Source organism: Lagopus muta, chromosome 1 (assembly GCF_023343835.1).
Source record: "Lagopus muta isolate bLagMut1 chromosome 1, bLagMut1 primary, whole genome shotgun sequence".
NCBI lineage: Eukaryota > Metazoa > Chordata > Aves > Galliformes > Phasianidae > Lagopus > Lagopus muta.
Window position 1 is genome coordinate 194,186,148 of NC_064433.1, and position 20,531 is coordinate 194,206,678.

At 51.0% G+C, this 20,531-nt stretch overlaps 1 protein-coding gene across 1 annotated transcript; it reads left to right on the forward strand.

Moving 5' to 3' along the window:
- Window positions 1-18,826, forward strand: RRM1 (ribonucleotide reductase catalytic subunit M1). Its single transcript, XM_048950289.1, has 19 exons — window positions 1-134; window positions 922-1,010; window positions 3,072-3,249; window positions 3,865-3,965; window positions 4,542-4,601; window positions 6,380-6,419; window positions 7,258-7,420; window positions 8,189-8,330; window positions 8,903-8,986; window positions 9,568-9,729; window positions 10,227-10,306; window positions 10,786-10,987; window positions 11,906-12,055; window positions 13,441-13,662; window positions 14,591-14,667; window positions 14,963-15,098; window positions 16,130-16,225; window positions 17,049-17,237; window positions 17,540-18,826. The coding sequence occupies exons 1-19, from the start codon at window positions 116-118 to the stop codon at window positions 17,720-17,722; spliced, it is 2,373 nt and encodes a 790-aa protein (XP_048806246.1). The 5' UTR covers window positions 1-115; the 3' UTR covers window positions 17,723-18,826.
- The last annotated feature ends 1,705 nt before the right edge of the window (window positions 18,827-20,531 follow it).

The window sequence follows — 20,531 nt, forward strand, 5'->3', positions numbered from 1 at the left end:
CTCAGCGGGTGGGGGCGGAGCGTACGGCGGCGCGGCGGGGTCAGCGCGGTTGGCGGGAGCGGGAATTGGCGCTCGGCAGCCGTTGGGAGCCCGCGCCGCCGCCGCCACCGCCGCCATGCACGTCGTGAAGCGCGGTGAGCGGGAACGTGGGGGCGGGGGGACCGCGGGGAGCCGCTCATGGCTCCGTCCCGACTTTGGCCACGGAGCCCCGCAGGGCCACACGGCGTCGGTGCTGTGGGGATGGGCTCCTCGGCCTCCTCGCTGAAGGAGGTCGCGGCGAGGTGGGGGTCGAGCTCTGCTCTTGTCAATAGCAGGAGAAACGATGGCCTTCGGTTGTGACAGGGGGTGTTTGGGTTGGATATTAGGTAGAATTCTTCTCTGCGCGGGGTGCCCGTGAGGTGAGGGGGCATCTGTCCCTGGAGTTGCGATGGCGCCGGGCACTGAGGGACACGGAGCCGCCGAGGTTGGAAAAAACCTCCCAGATCATCCGGTCCAACCAACCAACCTACCGCCAAAATAACCCGCTAAACCACGGCCCTCAGTGCTGCCGAGAGGCGTTTTGTCAGCACTGAGTGTTCCTTGAGCACAAAGCGTGGTGGGATGGCTTGGGGTTGGATGTGGGGATCTGGAGGCATTCAAGACCAGGCTGGATGTGGCTCTGGGCAGCCTGGGCTGCTGGTTGGTGACCCTGCACACAGCAGGGGGTTGGAACTGGATGAGCGCTGTGCTCCTTTGCAACCCAGGCCTTTCTATCGTTCTAGCAGGCTTTTCCAACCTTAAGGATTCAATGAACCCAAATTGATTGTCCTTGGTGACTCCCAACCTGGTTGGCTCCTAGTGTGAGGTGCTGGGTGGGATGCTGTGCTTAAATCATCCATTTCTTGTTGTTGGAGCTGCTGTTTGTAACCTCTTTCCCACCAGATGGACGCCAGGAGCGTGTCATGTTCGACAAGATCACGTCACGCATCCAGAAGCTCTGCTATGGGCTCAACGCTGACTTTGTGGACCCAGTGAGTACCCTTTTTCCTGCTGGCCCATTCTCTGCCCCTCATGTGTATTATCTGGGTGAAAAGAATATAATCATAGAATCACAGAATGGCCTGGGTAGAAAAGGACCTCAGAGATTGATTTTCAGTCAGGTCGCCAACCAGCAGCCCAGGCTGCCCAGAGCCACATCCAGCCTGGCCTTGAATGCCTGCAGGGATGGATGGGGCATCCACAGCCTCCTTGGGCAACCTGTGCCACTGCCTCACCACCCTCTGCCTCCAAACTTCCTCCTCACATCCAACCCAAACCTCCCCTGGCTCACTTTCAAGCCATTCCCCTTGTCCTGTCACCACCCACCCTCACACACAGCCGTTCCCCCTCCTGTTTATCCACTCCCTTCAAGCACTGAAGGCCACCATCAGGTCTCCCTGCAGCCTCCTCTTCTCCAAGCTCAACAAGCCCAGTTCCCTCAACCTTTCCTCACACAGAGCTGCTCCAGCCCTCTGCTCATCTCAGTGCCCCTCTGGACTCCCAGAGCTCCCCGTCCTTCCTGTGCTGGGGGCCCCAGCAGGACGCAGCGCTGCAGATGGGGCCTCACAAGAGCCGATGGAGGGGACGATCACCTCCCTCTCCCTGCTGGCCACCCCATTGTCATGCAGCCCAAAACACAGTTGGCCTTCTGGGCTAGCAGTGATCTCTGCCAAAAGCCAATAGCTGTGAGCAAGGTGGAGGTGTTATCTGCTGTTCACCTTCACAAAAAGCAAGCACAGCAACCTGCTCAGGAGCTGTTGGCAAATATGTTTGTAACGCGTTTCTTCTTACTGTTTGTGTTCTGATGCTTTTTGCTTCACCAGGTACAAAGTATGAGATTGAACTGTGGGAAGGTCTCTGCTTTACCTGCTCTAAACTGCCTTGGATAGATGGCCTAAATACTGTTGGAGTGATGGAGCTTCTTGTGCTTAAAAAGAGTTTTTTGTTGCTCTGACTCACAAACATCGATTGTGGCAGATTGCTCTCAATTTTAACCTGCAAAGCTTGAGCAATGCTATGTGGAAATCAGACCTTGAAGCTCTCTTAAAACGAGGTGCCCTGCCTGACTGTCAGAACCCCCCATCACTGTAATATCTGGTTCTTTTGGGCTGTGTGGGATTTGGGGTTGTGTTTGATCCCCCCCACGTAAGCTCCCCTTTCCCCAGCTCGTGCAGGGGATGACTCCTCATTTATGGCCCTGAGATTGGTTCTGCACACCTGCACCAAACATCTGTACGTTTGGAGCTGCCATCTTGGGCTCTTCCCATCTCTGAGATCTACTGATCTGTTTTCGCATCTTAATTTGCAACTGTATGATAATTAGCATTCTGTACCTACAAGCGTGGTGCTCTTCAGCCATAGGTGGAGAGGAGGAGCGCTGGTGATTTGTTTTCATCTCTGCAGTGCTGAAGCTTAAAGCAGGCTGCTGTGGGGAGGATTTGGTGATGAGCACAAGAGCAAGATTCCTGTGCCTGCTGAGCGCTCCCACCTGCACAGTGAAGCTAATTTAACACAGTTCTGCACTCTCCTGTGCTCTGCAGCAGTGTGTGCTTTTCCCAGGAGGGGTCCCAGCCTGCAGGTGGAGCTTAGGCCGAGGCACAGTGCAAAAGCCAGCATATGCCAGTAGGGCTGGGTTTTTTCTCTCTTGCTGTATCACTTCCACATCTCATCAGGCATTTTACAGTCAAGCTTCAGCTGGAGTTTCAAAACATCCAAGCAAGCACTCTTTTAAATTGAGGTTTTTTGTGTTTTTTGTTTGTCTGGTGAACTTTGCTGTACTTCAATCCAGCCTTCAGGAAAGTGTCTGCTTAGAAAAGCTTGTTAATGGTTTTGTTCTGGTTTAATGGTCTCTGCTCTCTTTGCTCGCTCCCTGCTCTGCCCCTCTGCCTCTTGGTTTAAAGTTTTAGGAGCCAGTGTTTCACTGGGTTTGATTTGCTTTTCTAATTAAGCAGTGTGAAAGGTGTTGCTCAGAGCAGAGAGTGTCTCATACCCCGAAAGGCCGACAGAAGGGATGTTTTCACAGGCAGCTGATCTGCACTGTTTGCCTTTTCCAGGCCCAGATCACCATGAAGGTGATCCAGGGGCTGTACAGCGGAGTCACGACCGTGGAGCTGGATACCCTGGCTGCTGAGACAGCTGCAACCCTGACCACCAAGCACCCTGACTATGCGATATTGGCAGCGAGGATTGCAGTGTCCAACCTGCACAAAGAAACTAAGAAAGTGTTCAGTGGTGAGTCTGCCTGGGGGCATTTAGATGGTCACAGCATCACAGAATTGTAGGGGTTGGAAGGGACCTCCAGAGCTCATCGAGTCCAACCCCCTGCCAAAGCAGGTTCCCTACAGCAGGTTGCACAGGTTGGCATCCAGGCAGGTCTTGAACATCTCCAGGGAAGGAGACTCCACCACCTCCCTGGGCAGCCTGTTCCAGTGATAATCAGTAATCGGATGGTAATCAGCCAGAAAGGGAGGAGGGGTTTTAGAGGGTGTAAATACACAGATGTTCCTTCAGCAGAAGTTACAGAGCACTCAGAGTAACTAAAAATGCCGCGGAGATGAGAACAGGTCAGCGAGGAGTGGAACTGACTGAAATCAGGATGCACCCAACTGTCTGTCCTGTTTATTCCGTGTCACAAATCCTATAGAAACCATTGCTAGGAAAGTGCTGGGGTCACCAGATCAGTGCTGACACTGAGCAGGTAGAAGAGAAGATGCATTTGTGTGGACCTGGAAGGGATTATTTCTGAGGATGGGGAGCCCTGTCTGCTAAAGCCCTGGAAACAAATGACAGATGTGTGTTCAGACAGCTCTGCAGACGCCTTTCTTTTTCAATGTGTTTCTGTTGCAGATGTGATGGATGATCTGTACAACTACATCAACCCTCACAATGGGAAGCACTCGCCAATGATCTCCAAGGAAACACTCGACATAGTTTTGGCCAACAAGGACGTATGTAACCCTTCCCCAGTCCCAAGTTTTGGAAATACAGGGAACTAGTTCAGATGATTTATTTGCCCTATTTGTTTGGGGAGGAAAAGCCTGTATAGAAACGAATGCAGATGATAAATGCTCTGGAGATTTTAAAAGAGGGTGTAAGAATGTCCTTCAGGTAGGGGGGCTTTCCTGGAGGTCCTCTTTGTCGTGAGAGCCCAACGCCTTCAGTTGGGAGACAGCACTTGGGGATGTAGCAATGTGTTTGTGCACGGAGGAGGGAGAGGTGAGGCCTGGTGTCTCGTTTCGAGCTGTTCCAGCCTTGTGTTTTTATTGGGGAAGTTGCATTCCTGTTTTGATGATATCTTGTATTTCTTGGTGTAGCCACCAATTGTGCCCTGTCCTTGAAAGAGATGGCAAACACTGTGTGTTTGTTTGAACCTGCCTGTTGCTCCCTGCTTCCTTCCCTCTGGTGCGGTGTCTGTTTCACTGGATCTCTGGGGCTGGAAATATCAAACAATGACAGCATTGTAGGACCTGAATGCGAGGCCACAGAAGTCAGAAGATCCATTTTTCTGTTTTATTTCCCCTCAGCGCCTGAATTCTGCAATTATCTATGACAGAGACTTCTCATACAACTATTTTGGCTTTAAGGTAAGAGCACATTACTCACTTTGCTCAAGATAACCAAGCCTGCTGTGTTGCTGCTTTTCTGGAGCTGAGTCACCTGGGAGGGATGGGAATCCTTGCAGAATCATTAGGTTTGAGCAAGAAGGGCATCAGTGGGTTGGTAAAAACAGAGAGTACCTGCACCAAGGAGTTGCCCAATGCATGACTCACATGCTTTCTTCTGGGCTTTGCTGTGTTCTGTATAACATTTACTTGTTGGGCTCGAAGCTTCTACAGCAGATAGCTCTGAATGTGGCTGGAAGCTTCCCAGCTCGTGCTGTTCCTCAAAAAATCTAATTCTTCATAACCCAAAAAAGGATTTTTGGTTATCTTGCCATTGTTTTGTGTAACAGTTCTCAGTGGGCCAACCTACGCGTTGGCTCCTTCCATGCTGCTGGAACATCTCCCCCACAGCCAGACCCGTGTGCTGTGCCCCCACCATCTGCTTGGCTCCCCTCCCTGCACGCTGCTTTGGGCTGTGATGCAGTGAGCTCTGCAGGGTTAGCTGGGGAGCACTTGGCTTTTCATCATAGAATCACAGCATGGCCTGGGTTGCAAAGGAGCACAGCGCTCATCCAGCTCCAAGCCCTGCTGTGTGCAGGTCGCCAACCAGCAGCCCAGGCTGCCCAGAGCCACATCCAGCCTGGCCTTGAATGCCTGCAGGGATGGATGGGGCATCCACAGCCTCCTTGGGCAACCTGTGCCACTGCCTCACCACCCTCTGCCTCCAAAACTTCCTCCTCACATCCAACCCAAACCTCCCCTGGCTCACTTTCAAGCCATTCCCCTTGTCCTGTCACCACCCACCCTCACACACAGCCGTTCCCCCTCCTGTTTATCCGCTCCCTTCAAGCACTGAAGGCCACCATCAGGTCTCCCTGCAGCCTTCTCTTCTCCAAGCCAAACAAGCCCAGTTCCCTCAGCCTTTCCTCACACAGAGCTGTTCCAGCCCTCTGCTCATCTCAGTGCCTCCTCTGGACCTGCTCCAAGAGCTCTGTGTCTTTCCATAGCACTTAGTGCTTCTGGTGGCTCGTTGGCCCCAGTGGGTCTCCAGAACTGGTGATGTTTGTGTCCAGCTGTGTCTGGGAGCTTTTTCCAACACGTGTGCTGCGGTGCGCTCAGCATGGGGGCAGGGGGCTGCAGTGGTGGTGTGTGGATCACACACTGTGGTGTGTGGATCAGAGCAGCTGCTGAATGGCCAAGGGTGGAAACAAGGGATCTTGAGGGGGTGTTGGTGTGATTCTGTGTGTACGTAGGTATGCATTTCTGACCTTCCCTGCTGCAATTATTGCTGTAATTCGTTAGCCACAAGTCACAAGGCATCTGCTCCAAGTGTGAGATCACCATATTTGTTGGGTTGTGTGTTTGGCACCCTGCTCAGCAGATTGTGGTACAGGTTGTCCAGAAAGCATTATCACAGTGTAATTAACAGTGCTGAGAGATGGCATTATGGAGAACAGATGCTCTCGTGTCATCTGGTCTGAATTCACTGGGTTAAAAGGCAGTGATGAACCTTGCTGCTCCGTGCTCCCCTGCCATCATCAAAGCAGAGCCCTCGGGGCTGGGATCTCCTAGTGGGTTTCTTTTTCAGTCACTGTGCAATTAACAAGAGGAGCAGTGGAGTGTGAGGCTGGTGCCTCTGTTGAAACCTGGCATGAAGAGCGTGTGAATGCTTGGGGTTACAGAGCTTGGGAGCTCTCTGCATTAATGGGATGATTTTAAGCTGGAAATGTGAGTGACCTCTGAAATGTTCTTCCTTTTAGACTTTAGAGCGCTCCTACTTGTTGAAAATCAACTCAAAAGGTAAGAACCATCCGCATCAGCTCAGTGCATAATGAAATCAGAGCCATGGCACAGAGTAGGGGGTGGGGAGGTAGACAGGCTGTCTCATGGCTTTGCTACAGAAATCCAGCCAAAGCACGGGGTACTGACTTGAACCAGGTGAAATGATCTCTGAGCACCTGCAGCATCTCTTCTTGGCTGCCATCCTTCTGGTGGCACTGCTGTGCTTGTGTGAAAAACAGCTGATCACTGAGGAGTGGCACTGTGGCAAGTATACAGGAGTGCTCCAAATGGTGCCAGTGTGGCCTGGACAGCTGAGCTTCACCTGTCTGGTAGATAGATCTCAGTGCTTTGAAGGCCTTGGTCATCCAGGATGAACTGGTTTCTGTCTGAGAACCTCTTCTGTAATGCTAGGCACTGGTAAAGGAGCATCAGTTGGAAGGGCTGTTGTGCTCTCACTGCCAGTCGCTGCAGGCCCTCAGCCTGACAGTCCCAGGACACCAGAGGTGGAGGTGTTGATTGTGATGTCAAATTTAGAGAGCAATTGGGTGCTGGCATGGATATTGGATTGCATTTTAACTGTTAATATAGATTTTTTCCCCCTCATGAGAGCAGTGGAACAGGTTGTGGAGAGGGGCTACGCATCTCAGCCCAGGAGTTCTTTATACTGCTCTGATCCTCTGAGCTGACTCCTGAGCGACAGGCCTGCTGAGCTCCTTCCAATCTGAGCTGTTGTGTGGATCTATGAAAAATACAGCTCTTCAGTGGCCCATTGCACATCACAACTTGTTCCCCTCATCTGTACTGGCTGTAACATAACTGCAGCATTCTTTTCTCCCTTTTGCTGCTCTGTGTCCAGTTGCTGAGCGTCCTCAACACATGCTGATGAGGGTGGCAGTGGGAATCCACAAAAATGACATTGATGCTGCAATTGAGACTTACAACCTTCTGTCTGAAAGGTGGTTTACCCACGCCTCACCCACGCTGTTCAACGCAGGCACCAACCGGCCACAGCTCTCCAGGTACCTTTGGATTCCAGGGCTGGGGACACCAGGACAAGAAAGACAGGGAGCTGTTGGAGAGGGTCCAGATGAGCAGAGGGCTGCAGCACCTCCCTACAAAGACAGGCTGAGGGAGCTGGGCTTGTTCAGCATGGAGAAGAGAAGCTGCGGGGTGACCTCAGTGCAGCCTGCAGTGCCTGAAGGGAGCCTGCAGACAGGAGGGGAGTCAGCTCTGTGCAAGGGGAGATGGCAGCAGGACAAGGGGAAATGGTTTGGAGTTGAGGGAGGGCAGCTGGAGGTTGGATGTCAGGGGGAAGTTGTTTAGAGAGAGAGTGGTGAGGTGCTGGAACAGCTGCCCAGAGAGGCTGTGATGCCCCGTCCATCCCTGGAGGTGTTGGAGGCCAGGTTGGATGGGGCCCTGGGCAGCCTGGGCTGCTGTGAGATGGGGAGGTTGGTGGCCCTGCATTGGTGGGGGGTTGGAGCTTCGTGATCCTTGAGGTCTCTTCCAGCCCAACCATTCTGTGATTCTCTGATTCCAAGCTTTCTTAGTGCATAACTGGAGGAAGAACAAGTTCTGGAGGCTGGGTCTGTTCCAGTGAAGTGCTGTCACAGCTTCCAAATTGAGGAGCTGTGTTTCTGGGATTCTTTTCTGAAGGCCTGAGAAGTGTTCTTTGCATTGCACGTTAAGCTTACAGTACCATCGTTTTTCTGCAGCCCTAATGAAATCCTTACATTTTTTTCTCGGCTTTATTTTAATGATTCTCTACTAAAGCTGTTTGTTTTCCTTAGTTGTTTCCTGCTGTGCATGAAGGATGACAGCATTGAGGGAATCTACGACACCCTGAAGCAGTGTGCCCTGATCTCCAAGTCTGCTGGTGGCATCGGGCTGGCTGTGAGCTGCATCCGCGCCACGGGCAGCTACATTGCTGGGGTGAGTGTGCAGGTGGTGCCTGCAGCAGAGCAACCTTCTGCCCTGGGGAAATGCCTGCATTCCAGCTGCCAACCCAGCACTGCTTTGAGAGGTCTGAGCACAGCAGCTCGTCCGGCCCCATAGAGCTTCCTTTCAATGTGCTTTAAAACAAGGAGGTTGGTTTCTCTTGCTGCTTGGCTTTCCTGAGAGAAGTCCTTGCAACAGATCTCGTGCTGCTGCCTGATCAGACAATTCCAACTTATTTATGTGTCAGCAGCCTGGCATACTCCTGGAGGCCAAGGCATTGGCATTTCCCTCTTTATAGTTCAACTACTTAAGGTGTTCAGTGGATGTATGAGGATTTTTTTTCTTTTGGTCACTGTCTGTGTAACCTCTGCATGACTCCACATTGCCTTGTGTTGAGGAAATCAGTTAATGATGGATTTCTTTAATTTAAAAGAGGAAAGTGTGGAGGTTCCAGGGGCAGGTGGTGGTGCCACCAAAGCACTGACTGAAGCGATCGATTTCCAGCTTTCAAGATGATGGCTGAAAGTTGCTTTTTTGGTAACGATGGTTTTCCTGTGCTCCTGCAGACAAATGGGAACTCCAATGGACTTGTCCCTATGCTGAGGGTGTACAACAACACTGCTCGCTACGTGGATCAAGGTGGTAACAAGGTAATGGCTTTGCATTGAACTGGGGGGAAAGAGGGGAGCTGCACCAGGGGAAGAGTTCACCTGTGAAGGGTTGGAACAGTGACATCAGTGATGCAGTGAAGGTTGGCACGTTATTAGGAAAAGGACTTCTTTCCCTCCTTGTTGGTAGCCCAGCATTCCATCATGCAGGTGTAACTTCTGCTGTGTGTCTGCTGCATGAGATGTGTGCTTCAGGTCATCTCTTGCAGTGCTTATCAATCACTTGGATCAAGTGATTGAATCAAGGCTGCAGAAAGTTTCTTCTTCTGCACCCTTTGTGTTCAGGTAGCCCAGAGGCCGATGGAGGTAAGGCTCATAGGTAAATCTAGGAATTGTCAAGCTCCATTTACACAGGGGAAATAATTTTCATTAAGAATCTGGAACTACTGGCATGGCCTAGCTCCAATGAGAGCAACAGTAATGCAGAACAGCACATTGAAATTGCCTCAGTGAGACTATCAGACTGACTTTAGTTAGTTTGAGGTCTTGTGTGCCCATGGCAGCAGTGTGGGAGGTTTCATTTTCAGGATGGTTTGATCTGATCTTGATGTTGTCTGTGTCAGAGACCTGGGGCTTTTGCCATCTACCTGGAGCCGTGGCACCTGGACATCTTTGAGTTTCTTGACTTAAAGAAGAACACTGGGAAAGAAGAGCAGCGTGCCAGAGACCTTTTCTTTGCCCTCTGGATTCCGGATCTCTTCATGAAGAGAGTTGAAACCAACCAGGTAAGGAGCTTGTTGGGTGCAGAGGAGCTGTGTTAATGGAGGAGCAGAGTGGTGCAGAGCTGCAGGTTGCTGTACCCCAGCTGAGCACTAGGTTGTGCAAGTGGAGAACTCCAGTGGAGCACTTTGCTTCGGGGCTGAATCACTTGCCCACTTCTGTGCCAAATTTGTACTTTGCAGTTTCCATATAGCATCAAAATCTTCTCAGTAATTAGATCCTCATTCTGCTTGTTATTCCTTGAAAATGGGTTACATCTGAGAATCAGTCACTTCGGGATTCCAGGTGCAGTTTGTCACAAGGATTCCTACAGTTGATTTTTAAATAGATCAGACTGCTCCAGTAAACACCTCCCCTGTGCCTGCAGGAAAAGCTGGCTCCTTTTTCAGGATGGGAACGTGAGCTTTCATGTTGCTGTTTGCAGCAGGATCTGCTGATGAAGTTGAATGCTGTTAATGAACGAGGCACCTACAGATTTTGAGTATTTTTTTCCTTCTTACAGGATTGGTCCTTAATGTGCCCAAATGAATGTCCTGGCCTAGATGAGGTCTGGGGAGAGGAATTTGAGAAACTGTATGAGAGGTAAGGGAAGTGAGCAGGCTTTTATACAGCGGCCATCTGACTGCAGAACTGCCCTGGTGTGGTGCCTGGGAGCCAAAGCACAGGGCTTGGAAGGGGCTGCTCAGTTCAGTTGTCACAGTGGTAGCAGTGGCACAGATGGGGATGTGCAGTTACTGCTGCTCCCAAGTGAGAGCTGCTGAGCGCAGGCTGTGCATGAAAGCTTATTTCAGAGTGAAGTTCTGAAATGGTCCCTATTTAAGGCAGTGGGTGGCTCTGTTTTGAGTGAATTGTGTAGGGTGCTTTAGGGAAAGCTTCCTATTTCCTTTATCCAGAGCAGTCTGAATACTCTGCCGTTCAGGCTCTGCTGGCCAAGTTGAAATTGAGTGGGGTTGTGCCTCCTTGGGAACCTGATGAATAGATTGATCATAGAATCACAGAAATGATTCCTGTGCTGCTTCTGGAGAGTCTGGGAGTCACTGAGCACCGTGTGCCCTTTGCAGCTATGAGAAGCAAGGCCGTGTCCGCAGAGTGGTGAAGGCCCAGCAGCTCTGGTACGCCATCATCGAGTCGCAGACGGAGACTGGCACGCCTTACATGCTGTACAAAGACTCTTGCAACAGGAAAAGCAATCAGCAGAACTTGGGGACCATCAAATGCAGCAACCTGTGCACAGAAATAGTGGAGTATACCAGCAAAGATGAGGTGAGTGGGAGAGCAGCAACTTGCAGCAGTGCAGGATATGTGTAAAGGTGCTCGTTGGAGCTTTTTAGAACATAACCAACCCTTGGCTGGGGAAGGGAGCAGGTAACTAAGGAAATCCTGGGATGCTTTGACTCGAGTGTGTACAGCTCTTCCACTGGGTGACTGGGTGGGTATGGGGAGGCGTCCCCTCCTTTCCAGCCCCTGTTGAGGATTGGGCATTAAAACAAGGTACCCATCAAAGTGAACCTTTGCTGGAGAGATAAATGAGCTTTGTGGCTTGCAGGCAGGTGGTGTAAGCACCTCCTACCTCCAGATCTGAACTTCACTGCTAATTGTCTCTGAGTTCTCCATCTCATTTAGGTGCTCGGTGGAGTTGCTGTGCTTGGACTTCAGCATTTGCTAACAAAAGTAAAGAAGGGATGCAGAAATGAGTCAGTGCTAATGCAACGTGAGACATCTCTAGTGCAGTTAAGCTCTTGAGGCTGTTAAAACTGAAAGCATCAGCTTCTACTGCCTGAGCTGAGCCGAGCTGTTCCAATTACCCTGGGGTTGGAAATGAAGTGACTGTTAGAAAATAACGAGGACGGTGCTCTGATGTATTCTGGATCTCACGAGGATCATCTGCTGATTCTAATAAGAAGTTGGGCTCAGTTTCTGGAAGGAAAGCTTACGGGCTAGAATTTTTATAGTGATACTGATATCAGCTAACTTTTTGACTTGTTGTTGTCCTTCTTCCAGCTTGTGAAAGGCATGCAAGTGAGAAATGTGTCTTTACAGCCTTTTAGCTTGCGTGGTGCTTTGCTTGGACAGAGGGCGTGCTCTGGAATTGAGGCAGTGTGTCTTTTGCAGGGGATGTTGGCTGACACGTTGTTTTCAATGTTGGCTGACACGTTGTTCTCAATGTTTTCTTCTCTGCAGGTGGCAGTTTGCAATCTGGCCTCCATAGCCCTGAACATGTACGTCACTTCGGAGCACACTTACGATTTCAAGAAGCTGGCTGAGGTCACAAAGGTTATTGTCCGAAACCTGAACAAAATCATTGACATCAACTACTACCCTGTGCCTGAGGTGAGTGCTGTGCTGCACTGCTATGGAGCTGATGGCAGCCCAGGAGCTGTGACAGAGGCTCTGCTGCTCTCTGCAGTCCCAGTTTGAAGGAATCGCCGAGGGATTCTGTAAACCTGTGGTGGCACAGAGCTGGGGGCTCCCATAGCTGCCTGTCTGCAGCTGTGACCTATTGGTGGTGGCACCTTCAGCCCCCATCCAGAGTGGCTCCTTAGTGAAGGACCTGCAGTCAAAGCTTCCCCTGGAGATGGTTCTGCGGGTGGATTTGTTGGTGTGTGTGTGTGTGTGTGTGTGTGTGTGGACTTCCATAAAGCACAGAGCAGCGTGAGGTGGGGAGCAGAACGGAGGGAATCATCCTGGAACTCAGCGTGGAGCTGTTGGTTTCGTACATTTTTGGGGGGGGGGGGGTGTGGATAGTTTTGTGGAAGGGAAGACAGAGGGTTGGGAGTTCTTGAAGGGGGGAAGGGTGCAGAGTTACATGCATTGCAAGAACACAGGAAGGCAAGCAGCAGGGCTGGGCATTGGAGAAAGGAATAAGCCTTCCCTCATGGCCCTGAGCACCACATCCAAAGGGTTTGTAAACACATCCAGGGATGGGGACTCAACCACCTCCCTGTGCAGCCCATTGCAGTGCTTTACAGCCCTTTCTGTACACAAGTGTTTCCTGAGATCCAGCCTAACCCTCCCCTGGCACAACTTGAGGCCATTTCCCCTCGTCCTGTCACCAGTGAGAAGAGACCAGCCCTGCTCTGCTGCAATCACCTTTCAGCTATTGGAAGTGAGCAGTAAGCTCTCCCCTCAGCCTCCTCTTCCCCACACCAAACAGCCCCAGTTCCTTCAGTCTCTCCCCATAGGCCACATTCTCCAAGCCTTCCCCAGCCTTGTTGCCCTTCTTTGGACCTGCTGCAGCACCTCCATGTCCTTTCTGTACTGAGGTGCCCAAAACTGAAGGCAGAACTCCAGGTGAGGCCTCATCAGTGCTGAATGCAGTGATGCATCAGTGCAAAAATACTCCAAGCTGAAGGCCAAGCCTGGTGAAGATCACTTTTTTTTTTTTCCAAGCACGTGCAGTTAGAGCACTTGAATTCAAATATCTTCATGGATCTGTTTTTGAGGGAGGGTTTAGTATTCATTTCTAATCACACCTTTATTGTGTCGGATCGAGCAATCAGGATTAGCGATCGCTCCAAACAAACCTTAATCCTGATCCTCCAATTCCTGCCTTACCAAATAGTGGGGAGCTCAGGGCTGGCTCACTGCAGCAGAACGGACTGCCAAGAAAAATGAGGGCAGCCACAGGGGGAGGTCAGAGATCCTTCCAGAGCTTCTATCCAACTCTGTTTCCACGCAGCTCAAGTCGCCATTCCCTCTGCTTGAATCCCCTGCAGGCGGAGCGCTCCAACAGGCGCCACCGCCCCATCGGCATCGGTGTGCAGGGCCTGGCTGACGCCTTCATCCTGATGAGGTTCCCCTTTGAAAGCCCCGAGGCGCAGCGCCTGAACCAGCAGATCTTCGAGACCATTTATTACGGGGCTCTGGAAGCCAGCTGTGAGCTGGCTGAGCAGCAAGGGCCGTACGAAACGTATGAGGGTTCTCCTGTCAGCAGAGGGGTAAGTGCCAGAAGTGTCCTGCTTCAGGGCCGAGGCTTTGAAGTACAGGTTGTGTGATGGCCTGAGGGCTTTGATACGGAAGGAGGGGTGTGACTGAAACTTTGTAATCGTGGAACCATAGAATTGCTCAGGTTGGAATTTGATGACCATAAAGATCATCATATCCAACCCCAACCCAACTATCCTACCTGAACTCTAACGACTCGCCCCTAACTCATGGCCCTGAGCACCACATCCAAAGGGTTTGTAAACACATCCAGGGATGGGGACTCAACCACCTCCCTGTGCAGCCCATTGCAGTGCTTTACAGCCCTTTCTGTACACAAGTGTTTCCTGAGATCCAGCCTAACCCTCCCCTGGCACAACTTGAGGCCATTTCCCCTCATCCTGTCACCAGTGAGAAGAGACCAGCCCTGCTCTGCTGCAATCCCCTTTCAGCTGTTGGAAGAGAGCAATCAGGTCTCCCCTGAGCCTCCTCTTCCCCACACCAAACAGCCCCAGTTCCTTCAGTCTCTCCCCATAGGCCACATTCTCCAAGCCTTCCCCAGCCTTGTTGCCCTTCTTTGGATCTGCTGCAGCACCTCCATGTCCTTTCTGTACTGAGGTGCCCAAAACTGAACACAGAACTCCAGGTGAGGCCTCACCAGTGCTGAATGCAGTGATGCATCAGTGCAAAGTGCTATTTTTCTTCCATCATTCGATTATTAAAGTGCATTAAGAAATGCATAAGATAAATGGGGGTGAAGAGGAAGACAAAAGAAAAGCTTCAGCTTCTACTGGGGGCCCTTTTGTGCGATTAAAAGATTGTGAGATTATGATACAGGAGCTTAGCTGAGACTGAACAATTAATAAGGACAATTAATAAGAATAGCAGATCGATTAATAACATAATTTATGAAGTACAAAGAAAATAATTTGTGTTCTTCAGATTCTGCAGTACGACATGTGGAACGTCACCCCATCCGACCTGTGGGACTGGAAGGCCTTGAAGGAGAAGATTGCAAAGTAGGTAATCTTGCATGGTTAGTTTTGAATGCAAATTGCATTGGGCATATTATGACTGAAAGCAAAAGGTTGGCTGCAAGAATTCACATGGCTCTATTATAGTTCCCTATTACTTCCTTCTGGTAGGTCTTTACCTGTGGCTGGCTCTCTTTGTTGTTGTGGTTACACACAGGCTGTGCCCACCCCAGGGGCTCTGTTCTAGCTGAGATGTCTGAGCTGAGGATTCCTGCTTTGTTCCTGGGTCTTTTCTTTCTCCCTTGGTTGAAGCTTTCTAACTCATGGCTTTCATTGCCAGGTATGGTGTCAGAAACAGCCTTCTCCTTTCCCCCATGCCAACTGCTTCCACTGCTCAAATCCTGGGCAACAACGAATCCATTGAGCCCTACACCAGTAACATCTACACACGCAGAGTCCTCTCAGGAGAGTTCCAGGTAAGCACTTGGGGTAGCTTTGCCAAAGAGCTTTTCTGTAGTTTTAGTTTCAGTAACTTTCATCATTGGAAAAGACAAAATGGAGGCTACTGATTACTCTCCCATGAGGATAGGTTGAGGGAACTGGGCTTGTTGAGCTTGGAGAAGAGAAGGCTGCAGGGAGACCTGATGGTGGCCTTCAGTGCTTGAAGGGAGCGGATAAACAGGAGGGGGAACGGCTGTGTGTGAGGGTGGGTGGTGACAGGACAAGGGGAATGGCTTGAAAGTGAGCCAGGGGAGGTTTGGGTTGGATGTGAGGAGGAAGTTTTGGAGGCAGAGGGTGGTGAGGCAGTGGCACAGGTTGCCCAAGGAGGCTGTGGATGCCCCATCCCTGCAGGCATTCAAGGCCAGGCTGGATGTGGCTCTGGGCAGCCTGGGCTGCTGGTTGGCGACCTGCACACAGCAGGGCTTGGAGCTGGATGAGCGCTGTGCTCCTTTGCAACCCAGGCCATGCTGTCATTCTGTGGTAGTCAGTTCAGTCAGGCACTTATGTCCAAAGCCAAAAATGCTAAGGAGAACATGTAACCAGTGTGTCTGGGCTGCGTGCTGGCTGCTATGGGTATGCAAAATTTTAAAGAAGTGCTGCTTTTCTCTGGGAAAAAAAACCAATCCACTTCATTAGACCTTGACTAATGCTGTGTGGGTCAGGTGCAGGGCTTCTGGACAGATACCCCTACAGGCCCAGCAAGGAGAAGTTTGCTTAGTGCTAACTGGAAAATGAGAGTTTGGCAGTGCTGCACAAGGTCTTGTGTAAATGTTAGAAAATCCCTACGTGTGTCAGTGTGGATTTTTCTCCTCTAAGTGAAAAACACAGAATCACAGAATCACAAGGTTGGAAACGACCTGCAAGATCATCCAGTCCAACCACCCTCCCAATCCTATCAGTGCCACAAGCTACTAAACCTCCTCTAGGAGGTGCATCTGTGCTGTAAGGCAGGGCACGTAGCTTAGGGCATGCAGTGCTTTCATTCCTGGGCCTTTGCTGCTTACAGGTTGTGAACCCACACTTGTTGAAAGATCTCACAGAGAGGGGTCTGTGGAACGAGGAGATGAAAAACCAAATCATTGCCCACAATGGCTCCATCCAGGTATGCGTGGAGACGAGGGGGGGCTGGGGCTGTCTCCAGTGTGAGCAATGCTGGGGTGGGGGGGACTGCTGGGAGCAGATCTGACACAGTGATTTTAAGGTCTGCTGTGCGTGAGTGACTCAACCAGCCTGGGAGGAGAAGCCTCAGTCTGGAACATTGCTATTAGAAAGATGAGGGAATGCGTCTGAGTGGTGATTTGTTCCTGCTGGAGCTTGCCCACGGAACAGAGAATTCCAGTGGAAATATGCAACTCATTATTACTTGGACAAATAGAGAGCTGAGCTGCTTTGCTTTATGCAGGTTCCACAAACGTTTGGGCTCCCTTTTATCACAGAGGTTGCGGAGGGGTGATTTTATAGCAGTGAGTGGGCTTGAGACAGGAGCTGAGCACGTGGCATCCAGATCTGGGGGGTGGAGGAGGAGATGGGATGGATTATTTATGCTCTGGAGGTTGAAATGCTGCTGTGCTTGGAGTCACACATGCTAAAAAAAGTGCATCCTACTTGTGCAGTTGGACATGAGTGGGAGTGCTGGAGTGCTTCTGTAAAGCCTCACAGCTATTCAGAGCAAAACATGAATGTCCTATTTGAAAACAGCTCTTTTGCTCTAAATTCCCCAACACAGGCCACCTTCTGAAAGCAAGCAAGGTTTCTTTGTGCTCGAGTGCTTTCAGATCCAAAGTGTTTGGGTTCAGTGAGGGAGCTGCAGCTGCAAGAATTCTCATGTGGTGGAATCAGTGATTTGTGGAGGGTTTGTGTGCATGAATATGAGCATTTGAGTTGTAACATCGGGTTATGCTGCATTGGGAAACTCTTCCTTTCAGAATATATCTGAGATTCCTGCTGACTTGAAGCAGCTTTATAAGACAGTGTGGGAGATCTCCCAGAAAACTGTCCTCAAGATGGCAGCAGACAGAGGAGCTTTCATCGACCAGAGCCAATCTCTCAACATCCACATCGCGGAACCCAACTATGGCAAACTGACCAGCATGCACTTCTATGGCTGGAAGCAGGTATGTGGGTGGGAGCTGTTCAGAACAAGGGAGCAAATGGGGCTCGATAAGGGCTTCCATGAAGAATTGGTCTTGGAAGGGTAAATGAGCATTTCCTCCCGTGAATCCAGAGTTACCAGAGGAACATCTCTGTGGAGCAGTAAAGCTGCAGGCCCTGTGGCTCCCATGAGCCATGCCCACAAGGCATTGCTGTGAGGTGCTCACAGTGGCGTGGCCTGCAGCAGGGTGGAATTAGCAGCTCCTTTTGGCTCCATCACTTGCCAGCCCATTCCAGCTCCTGGATTTGTGCTTTCCCCCTGCAGGGTCTGAAGACAGGCATGTATTACCTAAGGACGAAGCCGGCTGCAAACCCCATCCAGTTCACCTTGAACAAAGAGAAACTCAGAGAGCGGGAGAAGGCCGCTGAGGAAGAGAAGGAAAGGAACAAAGCAGCCATGGTTTGCTCCCTGGAGAATCGTGATGAGTGCCTGATGTGTGGCTCCTAACGGCCCTGCAGTGCCAGCAGAGCTGCTCTGCCCGTGGCTCCCATCTGAGAAAGGTGCACTGAGTGTCACTTCAGGGCAGAGGAGCCTGCTGGAGCTGTGGCAGGAGGGCGATCACTGTAGTGTATGGTAGCTTCCCCAGCTGAGAATTAGGGGATGCTGCACATGTATGGGTAGAGTGCATAAAAAGTTTGTGTATTGCTTTTGTAGCTGGGCTTCCTGGAAACCTAAGTGCTCTTGCGTGGTCTTGGGTTGAACCCTATAGAAAGAAGTTCTCCTGAACAGCTAGGAAAAGTGCTAACGCCGCTTACAGGTCTGCCTTGGGACTGGAGACACTTCCTTGCATTTCCTAAAGACTCACATCCTGTCTTCAGAGGCAGAACCTGACTGACGGGTTCTCCTTTGCTGTGACAAAACACCAGGAGAAGAACCCTAGGCTGGCTGTGTGGTGTGCCTGATATGCAGTCTGCCTTGGCAAAGCAGCAACTTCTGTTAAGCTTGAAAAGATGTTGTGTGCACATCTAGCAGTGAGGCCCTTCTCCCACCGTTTATCCCTGTCCCCAACTCCTTCCAAAGATGCAGGATGCTGGGGGGTGTCTTGCTGCTTGGAGGCTTCCTTTCCTGCTCTCAGCCTGACTGAAGGACGCTGCACTCAGTTACTTCTGCTTTTCAGCTCTGAGCAGGAAATGGCAGAATTGCTGCGGTGCGTTCTATTCTGTACCAAAAACCCATTCAAGTTTCCATCAGTTTGCTGCTCACACAATTCCATGCTGTCCTTGAGCAGAAAGCCTTGACAGTGCACACCCCATCTTTTCCGAAGCGCTGCATTCATCCACCCCAGCTGGTTACTTGGAATTTTAGGAACATGTTTTTTACTTCTCTACCTACTTAACTCTCTGCTCTAATGCCATGGGGCTTCATCACCCAGTTCTTAAATATTTATTGAACTCGTGTACCATACAACTAACCCTTTAATCCACAGAACTCAATAAAATGTGGTATGTCAAAGGAATGAAGGGCGGCATCGTGGGAATGGTATTTTGATTAAACTTGCACTGTAACAGCTGGAGACAGGAGCCTTTTTTGGTGAGCCCTGCACCTAGAGCAGCAGCTCCGTGTCTGAGGGCTGCAGCTGTGTGTAGCAGGACCCTGTGTTTGCCTGGGTGCCCTGCTGAGCTCAGTGTGGTGTCTGTCCTTTAGAAGTTTTGGGCTAAAGGCCATGTAGCACCATGTCCACATTTCAGTAACAGGCAGGGGAGGTGGGCTGAGTTCATGGAGCAAACCTGTGGCTGTGCCAGAAGCAAGGTTTGGACCTTCGTGTCTTTTTTTTTTCTCCAGCTCTTGTTCCATTTCTTCTGCTTCCAATTCTTTTTATAGGGCACCTGTGAAAATATCTTGGGATATATCTTAGAAGCCTCTCTGTGCTTCTAAGGGAGGATGGTTGGGTCTGAGTACCACTCGTGGCAGCTGTGCCTCCTAAGAAACAGCACCAAGAAGAGATGCTGCTGTCTGGACCAGCGTGAGAGCTCATGTAGACAGGAGCATGGCTGCAGAGCCAGGCACATCCTCAGCTGCCTCAGCCTTTGCTCCCTGAGCACAGCAAGGAGAGGTTGGGGGTCGGCTGTAGCTGGGCAGCACAGCACTGATGTGTCTGTATTGAAACAGCAGTAGCTCCCAGTGGACCCTGCAGTCTACGCTGCCTCTGTTCTTGGAGTTTGCTTTTGCTGCCACCTCTCCAAGGTGCTTCCAAAAGTGAGAGCTGTTGAAATCAAGCACTTATGCCTGACCTGATTTCCTGGGGGAAGAGTGCTTCATCTCCCACCTGCTGTCAGTAGCCAGGAAAGCAAGCTGTCACCGCTTCAGCAGGGTTAGTTCTACTCAGTTCTTTTTCTGACACAAGTTTCTGTTAACTCAGCTGCAGCTGAACAGAAGCAGTGCTTTAGGAGGCTCTTTCCTCCTTTAGCATCTCCCCACTCGATGATCTCTGGGAAGCAGCTCTGGGCTGCAGAGAGCAAAATCGTGCCTCCTTGTAATAATGGGCACCAGCCCCCAGGTTACAGTTGAGACAAGCCAGACCCAGAGGCAGCCTGAGGGACCAGGACAGCTGGGGCTGATGAGGAGCAGCCTGGGCTGTGTCCTGGCTCTGCCTTAACAGCCTTGGAGCACACGAGCAGCTCTCATTGGCACCAAAGCCAGTGTGAATCCAAACTCCTGTGCGGTGCTGTTGGGTCAGGCCTGTAAACTCTACATTTGCAAAGGCCTTGGAGAGCTTGGTGAGAAATGTACCCAGGAGCACTGCTGCTGAGATTGTTTCATTTCCCAGGGTTCAGTTTACAATTGAATTGTGCTGATCTATGCTGATTTGGATGTCAGGGGGAAGTTGTTTAGAGAGAGAGTGGTGAGGTGCTGGAACAGCTGCCCAGAGAGGCTGTGATGCCCCGTCCATCCCTGGAGGTGTTGGAGGCCAGGTTGGATGGGGCCCTGGGCAGCCTGGGCTGCTGTGAGATGGGGAGGTTGGTGGCCCTGCATTGGTGGGGGGTTGGAGCTTCGTGATCCTTGAGCTCCCTTCCAACCCAAACCATGCTGTGATTCTGTAATCTAGAGGGAACCTGAAGTACTAATCCCACCTTGCCATTATTTCACGAGGCACTCTTAGCACCCATGGCATTTAGAGACCTGCGAGGAGGTTTTGTGGTGCAGAACTTGAAGCTGGCAGAGGGTTTGGGAAGTTCCATCCTCGTGAGCCAGCAGTGTGCCCTGTGTCTGAAGGCTGGGGGCAGGGATGGGGCTGGGCTCTGTTCCGTGGTGCCCA